This window comes from Cupressus sempervirens, chromosome 7 (assembly GCF_028749045.1).
Source record: "Cupressus sempervirens isolate cs-2001-9-10 chromosome 7, ASM2874904v1, whole genome shotgun sequence".
Lineage (NCBI taxonomy): Eukaryota > Viridiplantae > Streptophyta > Pinopsida > Cupressales > Cupressaceae > Cupressus > Cupressus sempervirens.
The window spans coordinates 819,972,751-819,993,949 of NC_143124.1; the positions used below are offsets into that span (position 1 = coordinate 819,972,751).

The 21,199-nt window shown below is 34.8% G+C and overlaps 1 protein-coding gene across 1 annotated transcript; it reads right to left on the reverse strand.

Annotated features, from left to right (window-relative positions):
* Positions 1 to 12,855: 12,855 nt before the first annotated feature.
* Positions 12,856 to 16,334, reverse strand: LOC149549907 (uncharacterized). Its single transcript, XM_089793132.1, has one exon. It carries the CDS (start codon positions 16,237 to 16,239, stop codon positions 12,955 to 12,957), a length of 3,285 nt encoding a protein of 1,094 aa, XP_089649258.1. The 5' UTR covers positions 16,240 to 16,334; the 3' UTR covers positions 12,856 to 12,954.
* Between the last annotated feature and the right edge of the window lie 4,865 nt (positions 16,335 to 21,199).

Below are 21,199 nucleotides of genomic sequence, written 5' to 3' on the forward strand. Positions count from 1 at the left end.
GCCTTGGCCATCAATTGGTCCAATAAACTGGATTTTTGGTAAATTCCATATTTTTAAGGTAAGTCTAGATATTTAGAACATTATTAGGGTCCCTCGAAGTTTGTAGAGTCTATTTGCAATCAAATTTGCAATAAAACTTGTCTTAGCGCAAAAATTACAAAAAGTTGCTTAGAAACTTCTGCAATTTTCTTGACAACTTTTCAAAATCTAACTCCTAACGAATAGAACTATTTGAATTGTTAGTGCCATTAGCTCTAAGTGGGTGGGTGAACCATAGTGACACCCTTGTTCTAGCCACGAAGACCCTCTATCATCTGTGGCCACCCTGTACCGAGGAGTCTCCAAGGTTCTCTAAGTGTGTTTTGAGGTTGGTCTTTTGAGGGTCATAACTCAGAGCTCGTGAGAGCTATCGATAAATTATTGAATGCTATAGGATGGTGATGTTGAGGCTTAAAATAACCTATCTCATTTTCAAGAGATCACATTCTATTTGGATTCGGCACATCGATCTCGCTCGATGCCAAAACTCGCAGTGTGCCAGAGTTCATAGGTGCACCATAGCGTAACTTTGAAACCACTGATCTTGGCATTGAATCATCAGTGCCATTAGCTCCAGATGGGTGGGTGAACCTTAGTCACACCCTTGTTTCAGCCATGAAAACCATCCATCATTTGTGGCCACCCCATACTAAGGAGTCTCCAAGGTGCTCTAAGTGCATTTTGAGGTCGATCTTTCGAGGGTCATAACTCGAAGCTCGTGAGGGCTATCGATGAATTGTCAAATGATACAGGACAATGATAATGAGGCCTAAAATAATCTATCTCATCTTTGAGAGATCACATTCTATTTGGATTCGGCACAACGATCTCGCTCGATGCCAAAACTCGCAATGTGCCTCAATTCATAGGTGCACCACAGCGTAACTTTGAAACTGTCGATCTTGGCATTGAATCATCAGCACCATTAGCTTCAAATAGGCGGGTGAACCCTAGTCACACCCTTGTTCTAGCCACGAAGACCATCCATCATTTGCGGCCACCCCGTACCAAGGAGTCTCCAAGGTGCTCTAAGTGCATTTTGAGGTTGATCTTTCGAGGGTCATAACTTGAAGCTCGTGAGGGCTATCGATGAACTATCAAATGCTATAGGACAGTGATACTGAGGCCTAAAATAATGTATCTCACTTTTGAGAGATCACATTCTGTTTAGATTCGGCACATCGATCTCACTCGATGCCAAAACTAGCAATGTGCCTCAGTTCATAGGTGCACCACAGCGTAACTTTGAAACTACTGATCTTGGCATCGAATTGTCAATGCCATTAGCTCCGGGTGGGCGAGTGAACCTTAGTGAAACCCTTGTTCTAGCCATGGATACCATCCATCATCCACAGCCACCCCATACTGAGGAGTCTCCAAGATGCTCTAAGTGCATTTTGAGGTCAATATTTCGAGGGTCACAACACAGAGCTCGTGAGGGCTATCAATGAACCGTTGAATGCTACAGGACGGTGATGTTGAAGCCTAAAATAACTCAGAGCTCATGAGGGCTATCAATGAACTGTCCAATCAAGTCTCTTAAGTTGAGATATTTTGAAGTTATGTTGAAATTGAAAAGTTGTAGTATGAGGATAGTAACAAAGTGAAGTGCTAGTTATCAAAGATTATGAATCTATGAATGACTTGGTGGTTGGGGATAGAATACATGGTTGAGGAGTGGAGTCCTTAACTTTGTTGAGATTAGATTTGAAGCCAAGAGTTAGCTTCAAGGTTGAAGGTGGAATTTAAAATCAGATTTGGCGTTATCTGAACCTTGTGTAGCAGATTAACAAGTGTGTTTATGTCATGAGAGCACTTCAAATTATACATTGCATCCAAATTTGATAATAAAGGTTGTTAAAATGTTATTCAAAAATTATTTCATTTGAATCGAATACAACAAACATAATCAAAATTAATGATATTCCATAAACATGAACAATACACATGATCCACGATAAATTGAACAATACTAGATACTAAATTGATATGTATATCATTGTGCACATAAATGAAAAAAATATATATCAGAATACATGTATTCATAGACAAAATTTTACACAAATATATATCAAAGATTATGTATCCATAGACAAAGTACTCAAATATATCTCAAAATACATAGATCCATATATAAAATGTGGCTGATCATACCATCAGAATGTGTATAATATCAATGTTTCTGTATACAATGTGGCATATGCCATCTCAAAATGTCTTATGATGCATCCTACGAAAACTATACTATCCTAGGGTGCTGGTGGATGATCAAAATGCAGCCTCTTCACTGCACTAGGTGGATCAGATGCCTCCTACATAAACAAAAAAGGAAAACCCAAAGTTAGACTACTAAATTTATATGATTCTACATATCTAACATTGAATTACTCAAATGCATAATGATCTTTTCCGTAATGGAGATTAATACTATCAAATTTTCATAATAAATACCTCTCTTGTCGACCTCCTACGCCGATCAGGAGTCCTCTCGTATGCCCTCGACAATGCTATTACCTCCCTGATTGTGGGCTGTATATGTTCAAATACCTTTGTCAGATGAATCTACAATTTAAACTATAACATTATAATTCATACTATGCTAAATTTATAACATATTTAATCATGAATTCAAACTACAACTTACTATTGTAGGCTCCTCCTTAGGAGTGAGTGGTTGAATCATCAAATCTACATAACTCTCCTGTCAGACCTCATGTGCACTAGGAGTCTCCTATGAGATACAAAATAGTAGTTGTTAATATCACGGAAATCAGTTTTGAATTTATTTATGAAGATAAGGATAATAAAAAATAAATGATACTTATACATACAATGGGGCTCTCAATGCGAATGGAAATTCTTGATGGTCTACGACGCAAAATCTCTACAGGCTCATCACCACTAGCGACACCCTATATATAATAAAGAATGTAATTAAATGGGATTAACATAAAAATTTTACAAGAATGCATCGATATTTAATCAAATAGAAAGTGCCTAATTACCTTTCCTTTGTCGATGCGTGCTGGCTCAGCCCTCGCACTTTGTCCCTCCGGGATAGGTGCTACCTACAAGATAAAAGAAAGATTAGCAACCATATATGCTACAATATCAAATAGGAAAAAAAATGCGAACACAACATGATGTACCATAGATGTCTCAAGGCCAAATGAAATGGCCGAGAGCGTGGCATCATCAATCTGTCTGAGCTCCTCTGCAATCATCAACTAAACGTGAATGAAGATCACATACATATAAAAGTCAATATGGCTTAAAAACTAAAATTACTTTATTAAAAAAATTAACTTTAAATCACATATGTCATAACAAAAAAAATATACACGTACTAACACTAAAGGAGTCCATGCCTCTGCGTTCCCCTCCTCTCTCACATCAAGGTCTGTAGCCTCTACCTGTGTGTTTGGTGTATCCTTGTCTAATACAAAATGATACTCAGGAAGATCACCTATGGGACCCAAGCAAATATTATTGCACGTAATGCAAGTGTGAGGCACAAAAACGTGTGATGAGCTGGCCGATGATGAACTAGCACCAGCATCATCAACACAAGGAGGCAGGATTGACCTAGCCTAAGATATCATTAGGCTACTCAACCTATGAATGGCTCTGATGGTCTGAGAGCTAGCCTCTATCATAATATTTGGATGCTGCACTCGAGGAGGAGGGGAGATATCAGTGGGGAGGACAAAAGTGCTAGCTTTCTTCCACTGGGAAGAGGGTCTATCCTTAGGAGCTCCTAGTCCTAAGTCCATGTTGGGCTTCATGCTCCAATAGTTCACTTTAAGTTTCAACAAAAATTCAGCATATAATTTTCTAAGGAAATAAAATGGTATGTCTAAATTGCCATGTGGAGGGATATCAAAGACCATTGACCAACGATCCCAAAAGTTTGCACGTATGGCGTCATTTGTGCACCATTTAATCGATAGTTTGGATTTTTTTGGTTCAACTGGTAAACCCATTTTTGGGTTCGCAAAAAGGCTAGTCAAATTGTCTTTGCTTATGTTGAGGGCCGCAACCTCATCATAATCCAAACCATCATCAAACATCTTGTGCATTTGATCATGCCAATGAAGAGCGACATTTTGTTGGTTTGTAAGGGTTTCAATGTTATCAACTATGGTGTTTAACGTGGATAATATAGGAGCCAATGCGGGTACATTATTATATGTTCTATGCAAACCTCTCAACTCAGTGAGATTTTCATTTATCAAATCCTCAATTCGAGTAGGGTTTTGAGGGGGTAGAGGATCGTTTGGTGGACAATTTTGTGGGGATACTGGATCGTTTGGTGGGGGGTTACGAGGAATATTATTCCCTGCCTTAGTGTCATCATTCTGATCAACCATTCCTATTGAATTGCAAAACGTAATATATATTTAAAAAAATCTTAATTTAAACCTTTTTTTTCAAAAAAAATCCTAGATTCAACTAAAACAAAGAAAATCATGTTAAAATCTATTGAATTTAGATTAAAAATTAGTTTTAAAAAAAAAACCTTAATATCCGATATCTGATCTTATATTTGATATCCGGTCGTGCGCTAATGCTGACCCCCAAAATGTGAGAAATAAGGGCCCGCAGATCTGGTCTTTTTTTAATATGTAATGTTACAGATATCAGATATCCAATATTGAATCAGATATTCGATCTCCCGCATATCTTATATTTTATATATAAGATATAACATATATAACATATAACATATAGCTTTGAAATAACATATATCTTATATTTTATATATAAGATATTAAATTATATTATATTTTATATTATATTATATTATATTTTATTTTATGTATTTTATATATATTATATTACATTAATATATATTATAATATAAAATATTATATTATTATAATATAATATTATTATTATATTATTATAATATAATATTATTATTATATTATATTATTATAATGTATTATATTATATTATATTATTATAGTTTATAATATATTATACTTTATTATTATTATATTATATTACATTACTATATATTATAATATTAAATATTATATTATATTATTATAATATAATACATTATAATATAATATTATACGATTATAATATTATTATTATAATATTATATTATAGTATAATAATTATTATTATTATAATATTATATTATATACTATTAAATAATATATTATACTATTATAATATAATATTTTTATATTATTATAATATAATAATAATAATGTTAAATGATTATCGGATATCTGATATATAATTGGATATCCGATATTAAATCAGATATTCGATATTAGATCGAATATCCGATAAGGCTCGACCTTTCCTTCCAAGTTTGGTATTTGGATAGGTGGAAAAAAGTCAAAGCAGATTTTGAAATGCTTTTAGACGTGTTCAAACTCTATTTTTTTCACATCGCCACTTTTTCGCACACCATGATCCTGCACATACCCGTCTGTCTTATAATAGATATAATGATATGTTTTAGAGCTCAAAATTTTTAATTTCCTAACAAAAAATAATCAAGATCTTAGGTACAAATTATTTTCTTTAAGTTACCATAAATAAAATTCATCTTCACATATATTTGTTAAAATTTAAGATTAACAAATTTTGCAATACATAATAAGAATGAAATGGATATTAGTGTAATTGGGGAGAAACCCTCACCATCGTTTCCCCCAACCCATGAATACCATTTTGTGACCAATCTCAACTTATAATTAATTATATTATCATATAAATTTATATTTATTTTAAATTATGTCATGTCCCCTTTTCAAATAATTAAAAAATAATAATATTTTCTAAGGCAGGCAGGCCCAAAAAGGTGAAGTTTCGGAAAAAAGGGAATAATCTTTGGAATCTAATGGACTAATAAATGAAAATTATTATTAAAATATGTTTTATTAACCCCTCTTGGACGTGAGTTAGGGTTATGTCCTCTTTTAAGGGGTTTGGAGGCATTTTGGGCCGATTCCAGAACTTGATTTTTGCTCATTTCTTTGTTATTCTTCAGAGGCTGCCAAATCTATGGAGAAGGAGGCCCAAAAACGGGAGTTTTTAGATTTTAAGGAGACTAAGGATAGGAGTTTAAACCCATTCCATGTGCATGCTCATGTAGAGTTTGCCTTTGTGCTGAACAATGCAGATTTGTGGTTTTTTCAGGTGTGTTTTTTGTAAGAGTTTGGTGTTTTCGGTTGAGTATTTCATATCAGTTTGGGTTGCTGTTGTATTTCAGACTTTTAGATGTTAAAATAGAGCTGAATATATGTATTTGGTCATGATTATACTTCTGTGATAGATTATTAGTGTTTTTGTGGTGTTTCCGGGCTATTCTATGTTGTTTTCGGGAGCCCGATGAGCATTGTTTTCATCCTCCGTTTGGGAGCTGTTTTGTAAATGTTATAAAAATATGAAAACATCATTTTGTAGGCTTTTATGCTGCTGAAATTTCTATAAAAATTTCCACTTTCATATTTACTAATAATATGTGAAGCTGTGAAGTTTTTGGCACTATTTTCGGCATACCCGATTTGGGGTTTATTGAGAAATTGGTGGATCTTTGAAAGATTGGTTGTTTGATCTTAAAGATCTGATTAGAGGCTTGAAATATCATATAAAATTAGAGGAAGGGACATTTCAATGGTATCAGAGCTATGATCTTGCTAGCCTGAGGGTTTGTAGAAGTTTGCATGTCAGTTTTGACAACTACCCAAATCTTGCATGTCAAAATTTATGGTTGCATGCTACTTCTAATCATTTGCATGTTAGTTCTTGGTGAATTTGGTGGTTGCATGTTGCTTCTAATCAGCTGCATGTCAAAATCTATGGTTGCATGCTACTTCTAATCATTTGCATGTTAGTTCTTGGTGAATTTGGTGGTTGCATGTTGCTTCTAATCAACTGCATGTCAAAATCTATGGTTGCATGCTACTTCTAATCATTTGCATGTTAGTTCTTGGTTTTTGAAGAAGTTATAACCTATTGGGGTTACACTCTACTTTATCCAAAATGGACAGGTATAGTACAGAGTCTCAGAGGACATGATCTTGGCCAATTGATATCTAGAGTCAGAATAATAAGAAGGATGGTTATTTAGACATTCGAGATAAACTTAGGAAAATAAGCCATGACATGTCTGAACAGTTGGTTGAGCACCACCGTATGATGAATGACATGTGGTCTGAACCAACTAAGGTGGATAAGTTGATTGGATTTCTATTTGGAAAATTTTCTCACACAGTAGATGACACAATTACCAAGAACTTGCATGAGGAGTTTGAGAAACTAGCTTATAGCTAGGCAGAGGTCTCAGATTCTACTCTGCCACAGGAGATAGTGGGTTTAGATGATGATTATGAGGATTTTGTTGTGCATGATAGTGAGATACCTAGTAGAGATGAGCAGACATTGAGCATTCATGACTTTGTTGAGAAAGAGTACCAGGCACAGTTAGATGCTTCATCACATGAGGTTGAGGCAGGTAGTACTTCACATCATTTGTCCAGCCAGCTGAAGGTGAACAAAGATAGTATTGTGACTTCATTATCTCATCATGACAGGATGCAAGATATGATAGAGGATCACATTCGAATGATTCAGTTACAGGGTAGACATAAGGGAGTTCAAGCAAAGTCTTCTTGTGTTGACTTACAAGCGATTAGGGAAGGAATGGGAACAATGAAGTTGAGTTATTTACATCTTCTATCAGATCGTGACCATCTTCTTAGCCTTGTTGGAGACTATTCAGATGCCTTGAGGAGGAAGGAGGAGGAAGTTGACAGGCTTTCTCATGAGCTTGAGGACACTCGAGCTTCTTTGGTGAATACTCCATTGGCATTACAAGACTGGGAGAGACATGGGGATAAGCATGGCATGGAATTGAGTTTAGTTTCATCTTACACTCCTGATACTCAGCTTTCTACGAATAGTAGATCATACGTGGTCATTGATAATGTTGCAAGTTCATCTTGCATTCACATCCAGGATATAGGGACAATGTCATATAGGTATGTGAAATTAGTTGGTATTGGTCATATTACTCAGGTGAGGAGTTTTCTTGAGTTACCAGCTGATTATAATTTACTGATATGGACTCAAGATTGTTATATTGGCGTTTGGGATTCAGTTGATTGGAAATCTTTAACACTTTTTGGTAGTAGTGATTGTTTGGGTGCTATCATGGATTTGATTAGTAGATTGCACGGTGTTGTCTTTTCTTGTGCCAGGAGCTTATCCGATGTTGGTATTAGTTTTTATACATCGGTGTTGGGCTTTGTTCATATATCCAATCGACCATACTTGCTGGAATGTGTTGATGATCTTTCATATTTGGCAGTGTATACAGATGAGTCCCAGGATAATATTGGCATTGATGACATCCAAGAGGATGTAGTGGGCAGTTTTGAAGACTTAGTTTCCTTGGGTACAGAGGAGTTGGACAGCAGTGCTACAGTTTTTGATACTCTATATGTTGATATGAGCTTTAGAGTTGATTCACAGGATATGGATGGTAATACTCTAGAGACTAGTAACTTTGAGAATACTACTTTAGATAGTGCATCAGAGGAGGTTTGTAGGAGACAGTCAAGCCAGTGCCATCATGTATCTAATTAGTTGAGAGTTAGTGATTGAGACATTGCTATCACTTGCCAGCATTTCGATGCTGCTCGTCAGTTGTTAGCAGTTTATGGATGGGGTTCTCCTACTAGTGATGAGCAAGAAGGAAGTTATCTTTCCTTGACAGAGATCCACTCTTTATGGGAGGCTATTCAGATTTTGAGACAGAATTATATACAGTTGGTAGCCGACAGAGATTATCTTACGGAGTGGGGGAGTACAGGATATGACACATTATTGGCCAAGGAAGATGAGGTGAGTGAGCTTACTCAGCAGCTTGAGGTGACTTCTGAGATTCTTGAGAGTACACAGTTGGCTTTCAAGGAGTCACAGTTTCATTTGGCTAAGGCGACCATGGAGTTAGAGCAACTATAGTCTTTACCAGATTTTGTACAGTCACAAGCTGTGGTGTCTAGTGATCTGAGGATGTCCATGGTCGAGATTGTCAAAGACAGTGGAGATGGGGATGCATCCATCCTTGATACTAACATTGGCATATCAGGTTTATCCCCACTAAAGCCAGGTTCAATTGAGTTGGGTGCTGCAACAGATTGTTGTGGTATGCCTGGCATGGTGGTGACCTCTAGTACTAATGGCACGAAAATTAGAGATATTGTATCAAAGACCATGTGTGATGTTGGTGAGCTGACAGTTGGCATGGTTCCTGCTAGTAATACTACTCCCTTGGCAATGTCTTCAAAGGTGGTAGTCAGTTCCAACTTGGTTAGTGATCGATTGCAGTTAGTTACATCTAGATTGCAGTCTGAGCCACTGACTGAGATTGGCACATTCTATCAACATTACATTGTGAGGTATGCTCATCAATTCACCTTTGATGACCATGTTGATGAGATGATGATACAGAGATGTACTTTGGTTCCTAATGCTTATCATCAGTTATGGGATAGTTTGACACCTCGGGATGAGTTGTGATGGGCACGACATGGCGATAGGTTCTGTAGTTGACAGCTTGATAATACATGACTTAGAGCAAGAGTTTGGGAGTGATGCTTCAGTAGTTGTTGTTACTGATTCTACTCCTTTGGCTATGACATCTCTTGACTTAGCTGGTGGTCAGTCACAGTGGACTATATCACTTGTTCATGGAAAATTTGGTTTGGGTTCCATTTCTTGTTGTTTATCTTGTGATGGCTTTTCACCCTCAGAGGTGCATGGGAGTTATGGTTATGAGACAATGGTGGGTGATCTGCAGAGTTGTATAGTGTGTGGATTCTCCATACTTGGTACAGTTTCATTTGGGAGCATTCACCATTGTTGCAGAGTTAGATTGTACTTTTCATATAGGCCAGTGGGATGCGTTGATGGTATTTACTGTGTTGGTAGTTTGATTTGTCCACTTTACTTGGGTTTTGATGTTCTAAGAGTTTGTGTCTCTTGAGTTTCTGACTGTGGAAGTCGTGACTTTGGAGTTTGGTGGAGCAGTAATTGTCAATTTGATTATGGATTCCTCTTGGTTATATTGCAGGAGCCTATGTTAATTGACAATAGTATAGTTCATGACTACATTTGGGATCCAGGTGGATTGATTGGTTTATTGTTCAACTATTGCTTGAGGACAAGCAATATTTGGAAGGGGAGGACTTGTCATGTCCCCTTTTCAAATAATTAAAAAATAATAATATTTTCTAAGGCAGGCAGGCCCAAAAAGGTGAAGTTTGGAAAAAAAGGGGATAATCTTTGGAAGCTAATGGACTAATAAATGAAAATTATTATTAAAATATGTTTTATTAACCCCTCTTAGACGTGAGTTAGGGTTATGCCCTCTTTTAAGGGGTTTGGAGGCATTTTGGGCTAATTTCAGAACTTGATTTTTGCTCATTTCTTTGTTATTCTTCAGAGGCTGCCAAACCTGTGGAGAAGGAGACCCAAGAACGGGATTTTGCAAGTTTCAAGGAAGGCTAAAGATGGGAGTTTGAAGCCATTCCATGTGCATGCTCATGCAGAGTTTGCCTTTGTGCTGAACAGTGTAGATTTGTGATTTTTTCGGGTGTGTTTTTTGTAAGAGTTTGGTGTTTTCGGTTGAGTATTTCATATCAATTTGGGTTGCTGTTGTATTTCAGACTTTTAGATGTTAAAATAGAGCTAAATATATGTATTTGGTCATGATTATACTTCTGTAATAGATTATTAGTATTTTTGTGGTGTTTCTGGGTTATTCTATGTTATTTTCGGGAGCCTGATGAGCATTGTTTTTATCCTCCGTTTGGGAGCTGTTGTGTAAATGTTATACAAATCTGAAAATGTCATTTTGTAGGTTGTTATGCTACTGAAATTTCTATAAAAATGTCCACTTTCAGATTTACTAATAATATGTGAAGCTGTGAAGTTTTTGGCACTATTTTCGGCATACCCAATTTGGGGTTTATTGAGAAATTGGTGGATCTTTGAAAGATTGGTTGTTTGATCTTAAAGATCTAATTAGAGGCCTGAAATATCATATAAAATCAGAGGAAGGGACATTTCAAATTAAGATTAATAGTTATCTTAATTTCCTAGTAAGATAGTAGTTGGTGTAGATCAAGATATTATAGCCTATGTATATTTTATTCATGAGTATATATCTTCCATCTTGAGTTTACAATGTTCAAAGTTTGTACCTAAAAACTTATATACATTTATTTTGGATGTCTTTTCTTATCATTTCTTAATATAGGCTCAAACCCTTTTATACAAGTTTTAATTAAAATAGAGATTAATACCAAAAAAAATATGTCTAATACTTGGATTCCAAGGCAATCCAAATTTGATAAATTAAATAAGCCACTTCTTGAACTAATCTTAGTTGAGATTACTATGCTGATTTTAGATCTTTATGATTATACAAAGGATAAACACATATTAAATATTAACAAAATCATACCACAATTAAGATGTATGTGAGGAAAGTCCTTAAGGGGAAAATCCCCACTTCAAAGTAATTCAATATATTATTCAATAATCTAATTATAGGTACATTTGTAGAGAGAGTTTTTATAGGAATATTACCAACCAAAGGTTTAGTGCAACTTTAGGAGCATATAATACCTACACAATCACTATTAAGACTTTCATCTTAAGCATAATCAATAAATGGATCAATACATGAAATCATCAAATTTTAATTATAAAGTAATGTGCTAAAACCACCCAGAGAAGTGGTCCTTAAATGCCTACGAAAACCAATGTACTAAATCATACAATGAATTTATAGATAAAAAATAATGTATTCCTTCATGTACTGTATGTGTTACAATCCATACACAATTTGAGCACTCTATTTTGGCTCAAGTGTCTATATCGATATATACCTACCGATGTGTTGTGGCATGCATTATTAGTCGGTCAATAAACACAACTTCTTATAAGCTATTTATGTTTAAGATATTTTAACATTTTAATGTAAGAGACCCAACTTTCAAAAGTCGTGAAGTTTGATCTAAGAGGCCATTAGGACCTTTAGTAAATTTTAATTGTAGAGATTGAAAGGATTAAGCAACATGCATCCCTAGGAGTAATGTTAACAACTCAATTTTTGTATTTTTTATGTTCTAAAAAAGAGTCTGTAGCCTAGAAATTGAGTACTTAAATTTCATATTCCAAAAGTTACATTCTTCATATAATAATAGAAAGAAGGTTGATGAGATGAAAAATAAGTTTTGAATACTATAATTAATGAAGTTTAGATCTATAGGTGTCTAGATTGGATCTTTAGGTGTGAATGTGATCTTGAACAATAAATGTATCTTTTTTCATATTAATGCATTAGTATATGTTTTTCTTTTCTTTTGAACACTAATATATTAACAAATCAATTGAAATAAGGTAAGAACCTACAACACAATAATAAATTATGAGTGTCTTATTTAAAAGGTATTGAGTTAGAGTCTACTCAAATTTAATAAATATAATAATAATTAATCACAACACATAATAAAACATCACGTATATAATGGATGGCCCCAACCCATAACAAATATACTCATAACAATGTAAGTATCATATTAATTGGAGAACCTTTATATAAAGAAAATGTCAAGCAAAATAAAGAGGGGATTATCAGTAAGTTTATAAATGACAAAATTAAACCCAAATGCAAAGCTGAATTGCGCTCCGCACCAAATGTCAGTTTCTTCATTACTTTTATCAACGCTGCGTTGGAGAAGGGCTTGTTAGACAGGGCTTATTAAGAAACCAAAGAACTTTAAAAATAAATAGAAAATGTTATTTTGGATAAAGGAAAATATTTAGGAAGTTCAAGAGGGAAGAGCTTAAATATAGCTACTGAACTTGTCACATGCCTTAGTTTCTGAATCTTTCAAAGAGATAAACGATGGTGTGATCCATCAATTGTAAGCACATTCTGCCCACTGTTTTGGAAAGACGCAAAATTCCAATGACAACATTAAACGCAAATGCAAAACTCAGACCCACTGACAGTCCCCACCACACTTCCTCTCCCACGTCACTTGTGTCAATTTCCATTTCCTCTCTTGCCCCGATTTTATGATTGCTTCCATCCTTTGGCAAAGGCGACCTTGACTCGTTCAGTTGGAAGCCGTATAGACCTGCATTATGTGAGAAGGATGATGCTTCAAATGTTGCAAATTGTGCCCCTCGCGGTATCTGCCCTGTAAGATTGTTGTATGACAGATTCAAGTAACTCAGAAATGTGAGAGATTGCAATTCAGTAGGAATGACTCCAGACAGGTTGTTTTGCGAGAGATCAAGGGACTCCAGCCGTGCCATGTTTCCCAAGGACTTGGCTATACCACCATTGATGTTGTTTCTTGAAATATTAAGAATGATCAAACCCATCAGCGATCCCATTCCTTTAGGTACATGACCGGACAATCTATTGCTTGATAGATCAAGACATTTTACTAAACTCAAAGTTCTTACATACTCCAGCTTCAATCCTTTGTTTCTGATTATTATTTTCTCTACATATTTAACATCTTTTATCAATCCAAATTCAAAGACTTCTGTAATCTCTGACTCGTTTGTCATGCTCTTCATCTCTGAAATGCTTTCCGGAATAGCTCCTGAGAAACTGTTCATTGAAAGGTCTAATATTTGAAGATGTGGCATTTTGATTATATCAGCAGGGACACTTACTTCAAATCTGTTTGATCTTAAGATCAAAATCTTAAGATTAGGAAGGTCTTGAATCCAATTTGAAGGAATGTTCCCTGTTAAACTGTTGTCCCCCATATCTAAAATCTGCAGCTGCGTACAGTTTGGAAGTCTTGGCAGAGCTCCATTTATACGATTTCCCCCGATTTTCAGTGTTTGAAGCGACGCCATGTTTCCCAACTCCGCTGGCAACTCACCTTCCAAACTGTTCTTCTCCAAATTCAATACTTGAAGAGAGCTGCAGTTGACAAAAGCTGGAGGAATCTTACCCGTAAAACTGTTGTATGAAAAATCCAAAATCTCCATAAACAACCCTTCACATATTGATGATGGAATGCTACCACTCAGAGTGTTGTGAGACAGAGACAGGTAACTAAATCGATTCTTTCCAATTTCAGCTGGAATGGATCCATGAAACTGATTTTCTGACAGATCCAAGACAACCACTGAAGGAGGAGGAAGCGGAAGCTGACCATGAGAGTTATTGTAATGCAAGTCCAGAATCTTCAATGTTTTGGGCTCCATTAGCATAGGAGGCAAAGCGCCGGCAAAATTGTCGTAGGACAGATTGAGCTGTTCAAGAGAAGGGGAATCCCATATCCAGTCAGGAATACTGCCCCGTAATCTGTTGTCTGACAGATCCAAATTGGAAATTTTTGTTTGAGTAATTAAGAAGGCCGGCAACTCACCGTCCATGTTACACGATCTTAGTTTCAACGTTCTAAACGAGTTTTGGGGAATCCAAGTCGGACTGACCTTCACAGCTAAATTATTGTTGGAAATGTCCAGAGATTCCAGACTAGAGAGATAACGAAGGTGAGACTCTGAAAGGTTCCCATTTAACTGATTAGAGAATAAGGAAAGAACCTTCAATTTAGAGAGACTTGAAATGCTGTCAGGTATGACATCTGTTAACAAGTTGTTGCTTAGATCAAGCGTACCGAGGTCAAGTAATTGACCAACGGAAGCTGGGATTTTGCCAGTCAGCTGGTTATTACTCAGATCAAGCAGGACAAGGGACTTCATGTTGGCTAATGCCGGAATTGTGCCGTTGAGTTCATTGTAGCTCAGGTCAAGCGATGTAAGGGAGGTAAGATTCATGGCAAGTGATGGAATGGCGCCGGTCAATAGGTTCTGCCTCAAGTCAACAAAGCGGAGGTTCTCAAATGCACCCAACAACATAGCGGGTATTCGGCCCTGCAACTGATTGTATGAAAGGTCGATGTGGGCCAAAGGAGATGATGTTCCTAAATGGAACTTGGCCCCAAACGGCGGTAGACTTCCTTCTAACATGTTATTAGAGATATCCAACATTACAAGTTGTGTAAGATTTGCAAAGGTGGGTGGAAGCTTACCTTGAACAGAGCAGTCGGAGAGATCCAAGAGAGTTAATGAGGAGATGTTGCTGATTGAATCCGGAATTGCTCCTGTTACACCTGTTGCATTAAGAACAAGGCTGTTTAGCGATGCAGAGTATGGCGGCAGAATGGTGGAAAGATCCCCTCCCAAGTCGAAATTGGCAGACAAGTCAACTTCTTGCAGGTTTGGAAGGCTGAACAGAGCAGAAGGGATGGAGCCTTTGAGCTCACAGTTGCTAAGATTGAGGGAAAAAAGGTTGGAAAGGTTTTGTAAGTGAACAGGTATGGAGGAGAAGAAGGAATTGCCACCAAGTTGGAGGTGGGTTAGACTGGTAAGGTTTCCAAGAGAAGGGGGAATTGAGCCAGAGAACTCACAGTTGGACATTTGAAGACGCCTGAGGGAGTACATGGTGGAGATTGATTTGCCCCATTCATCGCTTGTCACTTGCGCCATATTCACCCCGTCCAGCAGAAGCTCCTCTAGATTCCTCAAGTTTCCTATCCACATCTGCATGCCACCAATTGTAATGGAGGAAGACGAAATGTAATAATTAGTTGAAAGATCCAGGTGTCGCAAAGTGGACATGTTGCCCAACTCCCTGGGTACTTTTCCCACAAATCCAGCATTTGACAAGTTCAAATACTGCAAATACTTCAGCGCAGGGAGTTGGTGAGGGACACCAACGCCACTGAAAGAATTGAAGCTCAAATCCAAGAGTTGTAGCATCTCTAGATTGAACACTGGAGAAAGAACATCTTTTCGAGTATTCCTAGCAAAAAGTGAACTGAAAAAGATCTTGGAATGAGCATCGTTGGTTGAATTCCGTAAACCCATCTCCGGATCGCTGCTGGGAGGATTGTGGAGATCCAACTGAATAACATGCTTTGTAACATTATCGCATTGGATTCCTTTCCAGTGGCAAAAGACTGTGGATTTGTTCCACGATTTGAGTCGACCAGAGGGGTCGTCAAGGCCACGCTTGAAATCCAAGAGGGAATTTCTTTCATTTTCTGGACAGCAAGATACCCAGCAAATCGGCAGCAACAGCACAATTCCTACCGAGATCAAGAACAATGTGTGTAAGAATTTCATTTGGGTTTGTTCAATTTTGCCCTCTAAATCATTATCCCCTTCAAGAAATATTCGGAAATAGCAAAAATTAACAGAACAATACGAATCAACCACCGTGTTTGTTTTGGACACTTAGTTCCTGTTTGGTTGCTGGAATATGAGTGGAATAAGGAAACAAAATTAGAATATGTTTTATATTCACTGTTGGGTAAGCTCCATCGGAATTGGGAATAAGAAGACATATTCCAATTTTGCTTCTAAAATGAGCATATGTCTATGCCAAAAAATATCTGTTATTGGAATAGGCCATTTCTATTCCTATTCCGATTTTCCATTAAAAAATATTTTTTGTTTTTTTTTTTAAATTTTTTTTTTTTTTTTTTAAATTTTTTTTTCAACCTTTTTATTTTAATTTTAATTTTTTTGAATTTTTTTTTTAACTTTAACTTTTTGAATTTTTTTTGTTAAATGTTTTTTTTTTTAAATTTTAATAACATTTTTAAAAATTATATCTATTTGTTAAAAAAATGAAAATGAAAATGAATTAACTAAAAAAATAATAAATTAAATTTTTTTAGTAAAAATGTTTTTAAAAATACAAAACTTAACCGTATTCCTATTCTATTTTTGTACAACCAAACAATAGATTAACATATTCCCAGTCAAATTCCAAATGCACCAAACATGATTGGAATTCACTATTTCTATTCCCATTCCTCATTTCCATTTCCATTCCATTTTTCTATTCCTATGCCAGCAACCAAACAGGGCTTTAGGGTCCGTTTGGTTCTGGGAAGATGAGAGGAATTGGCTTTTTCAAAATCTGAATTTGAAAATTTGTGTTTGTTTCAAAATTTGCAAAATGGAATTAGCATACGCGACTTCCAATTTTGCCTCAAAACTAGGTTTTCCAACTTCCTTAAAAAAATAGAAATTGAAAATCAAAACCTGGTTTTGTTTTTTGAGTGTAAAAACAATAGATTGGATTACTTTTTGAAATTTGCCTTCAACTCCAAGCTTACATATAAAAATGTGTTTTCACACACATCTTCCAAGTGAGACAAACGGTTTTAGTAAAATCTCAAAAATTGGAATGAAGATATACAAAACCTTGATTTGGCTAAACCAAGGTTTGTAGAAATCTGGATTTTTTAAATTCCATGAACCAAACGGACCCTTACAGAGCCCCACAATTCTGTCGAAAAATATAAGTGATAAGAAGGAAATCTAATGCATCTTGAGAGGAACTTCATTGTGAGGTGCCAATAATCGCGACTTCTATTGACTAGAAAAGATTACAGTTGATGTAAATGGCACAGCTACGATTGTGACTAGCTGAATTATTGAAATTGAACAGTACGAAAAATATTCCATGCACGAGATGTGAACGAAAGCGAAACTTAAAATGCATCATTGAATATTTAGGAAGGTATATAAACGTGTAGAGTTTAGAAATCGGTAGGGGTCTGTTTGGTTGGGGGAATATGAAATCAGAATTGGCATCGAGAATCCTCGGTTTGGGATTTTGGTACTTGAAATCTAGGTTTCGATTTTGGGAATTTGATTTGGGCCTGTTTGGTTCGCCAAGAATTCAATATGAGAATACGCATTTCCTCTATTTGGTTGCACATTTAGGAATTGGAATTGGAATACCAACATGAACAAGTTTTTTTTTTAAAGATGAATGAAATATATTTTTAATACATCATTTTAGCGTGATTACACATTATATGATTTTAAAGCCATTATATTTATTGTCATCAAAATTGTGGAAAATACTTAGTCCACCAAAATAAAACTACATTAATTTATAATTTGTTGTGATATTACTAGAAAAATGGTCGAATATTTGTATACAAAACAAGAGCTTTTGGAGAGCTTGAGTCTCTACCTTATGCAAAGAGTAAAAGGTATCCAAGGTGGATGGTACTTGTCATTACACAACACATATTACGAGTGTTATCAATTCACGTCTTAGAAAAGGTAGTACTTGTCATTGCACAACACATATTGCCAGGTGTTAATAATTTAATTTGCGTTGATAATATTTAATTTAAAATGGATGATTTTAAGTTATATATAAAATACAAAAGTAAAAAATTTGTGTAGTCTATATAATATGTGAATTTAGTGTTAAATACAAATAATACTACTAATTTTTAATAACTTTATAACTAATTATTTTGAAGAAAATTGTAGAATCTAAAACAAATCTCAAATTTTATCTAAATTTTGTATTGTAAAATTTAATATAAAATAGAAAATGCAAGTATCCTTCTAATAATACAAATATATAAAATGTAAGGTTCAAAAAAATAGAAATAAATATAATATAACATTTGTGAAATATAAAATATCGTTTAATTTAACTAGAACAATTTAAGTAGTAAGAAACAAATATAAAAAATATTGTACAATATTTAAAGAAAATAATATTTAAAATGAGTTAGAATATATAAGAATTGTTGAACATCTTTATATTATTTGTATTTTTAAAATATTTTTGACACAACGTAAAATACATTTTATTTATAATTTCTCATATTTCAACTTTTCATATAATTATCTTTAGATTGTTAATTTTGGAAAAGAAAGTCTAATAATTTCAAATTTTAAACTAGGAACTAAATTAAATTTACAAATTTTCTTTTAACTCAACTCATAAAACATATAACAAAGTTCTATCTTTATTTAATCGTTCTCGCATAAGGTTTCAATATACAAGGCTGAGTAAGAGGCCAAAAGGTAATGCAAAACATGTAATAAAGTTCTATTTGTATTAAGCTCATTGTCAAAAAAGGGCCCAAAACACAAGGCTGAATAAGAGGCCAATAATTACACATAGAAGGTAGCGTAAAAAGATTATTTCAGCCTCTCGTGCCTTAAACATTTTACACATTTCATTATACATTTCATCTTTTGTCATTGAACCAATGTTAGCCCTGGCCACCTCTCATGTCTTACACATTTTCCACTAGTTTTTTTCATTATGAGTAGTTGTAGAGTCAAACCACTTGAAATGTCCACAACCTCCGCTCCCCTACAATACAAAATATTAGTTCATACTAATATTATTACATGTCATTAGTTTGAAACATACAATACATAATATGTCATTATTAATAACCTTTTTAGTCTCAGGACATCACCAAAATTCGTGCCCAGGATTTTTGCTCGTGCGCGACACTTTTAATATGCACACCCCAGCACCACATGGGCAATTATAAATGGGCACAACTTTCGAATCCATGAATCCTATATCAAAAAATAATGCACCATGTCTTAATTGGTGTAGAGGCCAAAAAAGCATGCAAACATTGAGGAAATCAGTTGCAAGGAGGATTTATATTGTTATACGTACTAATGTATAAATGTTATGTAATAAATAGTCAGATAAAATGTTTATCAAGTGGCTAAGATGACCTTAACTTGTTTCAGCTTTACTTGGTTCAACTTTGGAAAACTTCATGAAGTCCAATACAGTGAAATTCAAACAAAACACCACCCTTCCACGTGATTTTAAGATGAATTTGATCTATGGTTGTGTTGAACCAACTACTAGTTATATTTTGCCTATAAAAACTAAAAAATCAATTCTAATATGTACGTACATGGGCTACTAACATTCTTGCTCTTCAATAGAGGCTAACATCTCATTTTAGTTGCAAGTATTATGACATCTCAAACTGAACAAAAAATATCAAATGAGTAGTGTTGTCATTAGCTAATACAATGACATAACAGAGTAGCATCAATCTAAAATTTATTCTGGTAGAAAACCTACAGCAGTTAACAGTAGTTAATATCCAACTAGCATCATGTTAACAACAGTTAAAATCTAATATCCAACCAGCATGTTAACAACAGTTAATATCCAACCAACATGTTAACAATAGTTATATCCGACCAGCATGTCAACAACAACTCTCCAACCAGCACATCTCAAACAATATGAGCAACATGATACAATGGAGCATATAATTTTTGATACTATTGATATAGAAAAAGAAATGTGATTCATACATTAAGATAATTAAATTAAATAAGCATAGGAAGCACACACTCCATATCTCACAAAATAAAGCCTCATACCCAACTGGTCAATCTAATTGTCACATATTAACATACAAGCAAACATTACCTACAAAATTGTAGCTGTTTCATAAAAGAAAGGAAAGTCAACTTACTACTAATTGAGGCTACTTGGTTGAATGCGAAACACACATAACATAATTCGGGCTCAAGAATGAAGAATCACCAACTCTTCTTTGTGAACTGGAAGCTATTGAAGTATTCAAAATAAAATCTACTTAACATGTTGCTAGTAATTCAAGGATGTAACAGTAAACCTCTAGATTGGGTAATTCAAATCCCGACCACAATTCAGAATGTAAGAAAAGCACCTTAGTATTATTTTCATGTCAATTTTGATAAGTTATTATAAAAAATTAAGGATCTTGACACCATAGTTTGTTCAGTTAAAAAAAGGGTCAATGTGAAAAGCTCATAATATCTTGTAAGGAAACACATCAGTATATGTTTTAGCACTTTGCACATGTGATGGTCCAAAAATCAATCTGCCCAAGCTTCATTCCTATTTCTGCACAGTAAAAATGTTTTACCCTCAACAATTAAGATCTTATCCTGTGTGCTATCAATAGCATTTATTGAGCTCACAATATTCCTCTTTAGAGGTATCCAGAATGAATCAACTCTATGAGCAAGAAGAATAACAGATTTTGAATAAAAGATATCCAACAATAAGACTTTCAAAAGCAAATAGAAATGAATATAATGATCGCCAACAATAGATGGATATATAAAACCATACGATTATATTCATATCATCAAAACATAATTAACAATGTCAACATAAATATATGTTCTATATGAAATAAAACCATACGATTATATTCAAATCATCAAAACTTAATTAACAATGTCAACATAAATATATGCTCTATATGAAAATCCAAAGGTC

Excerpts from the sequence above, each read along its gene's own strand:
- LOC149549907 (XM_089793132.1), bottom strand. The coding sequence starts at position 16,239 with ATGAAATTCTTACACACATTGTTCTTGATCTCGGTAGGAATTGTGCTG.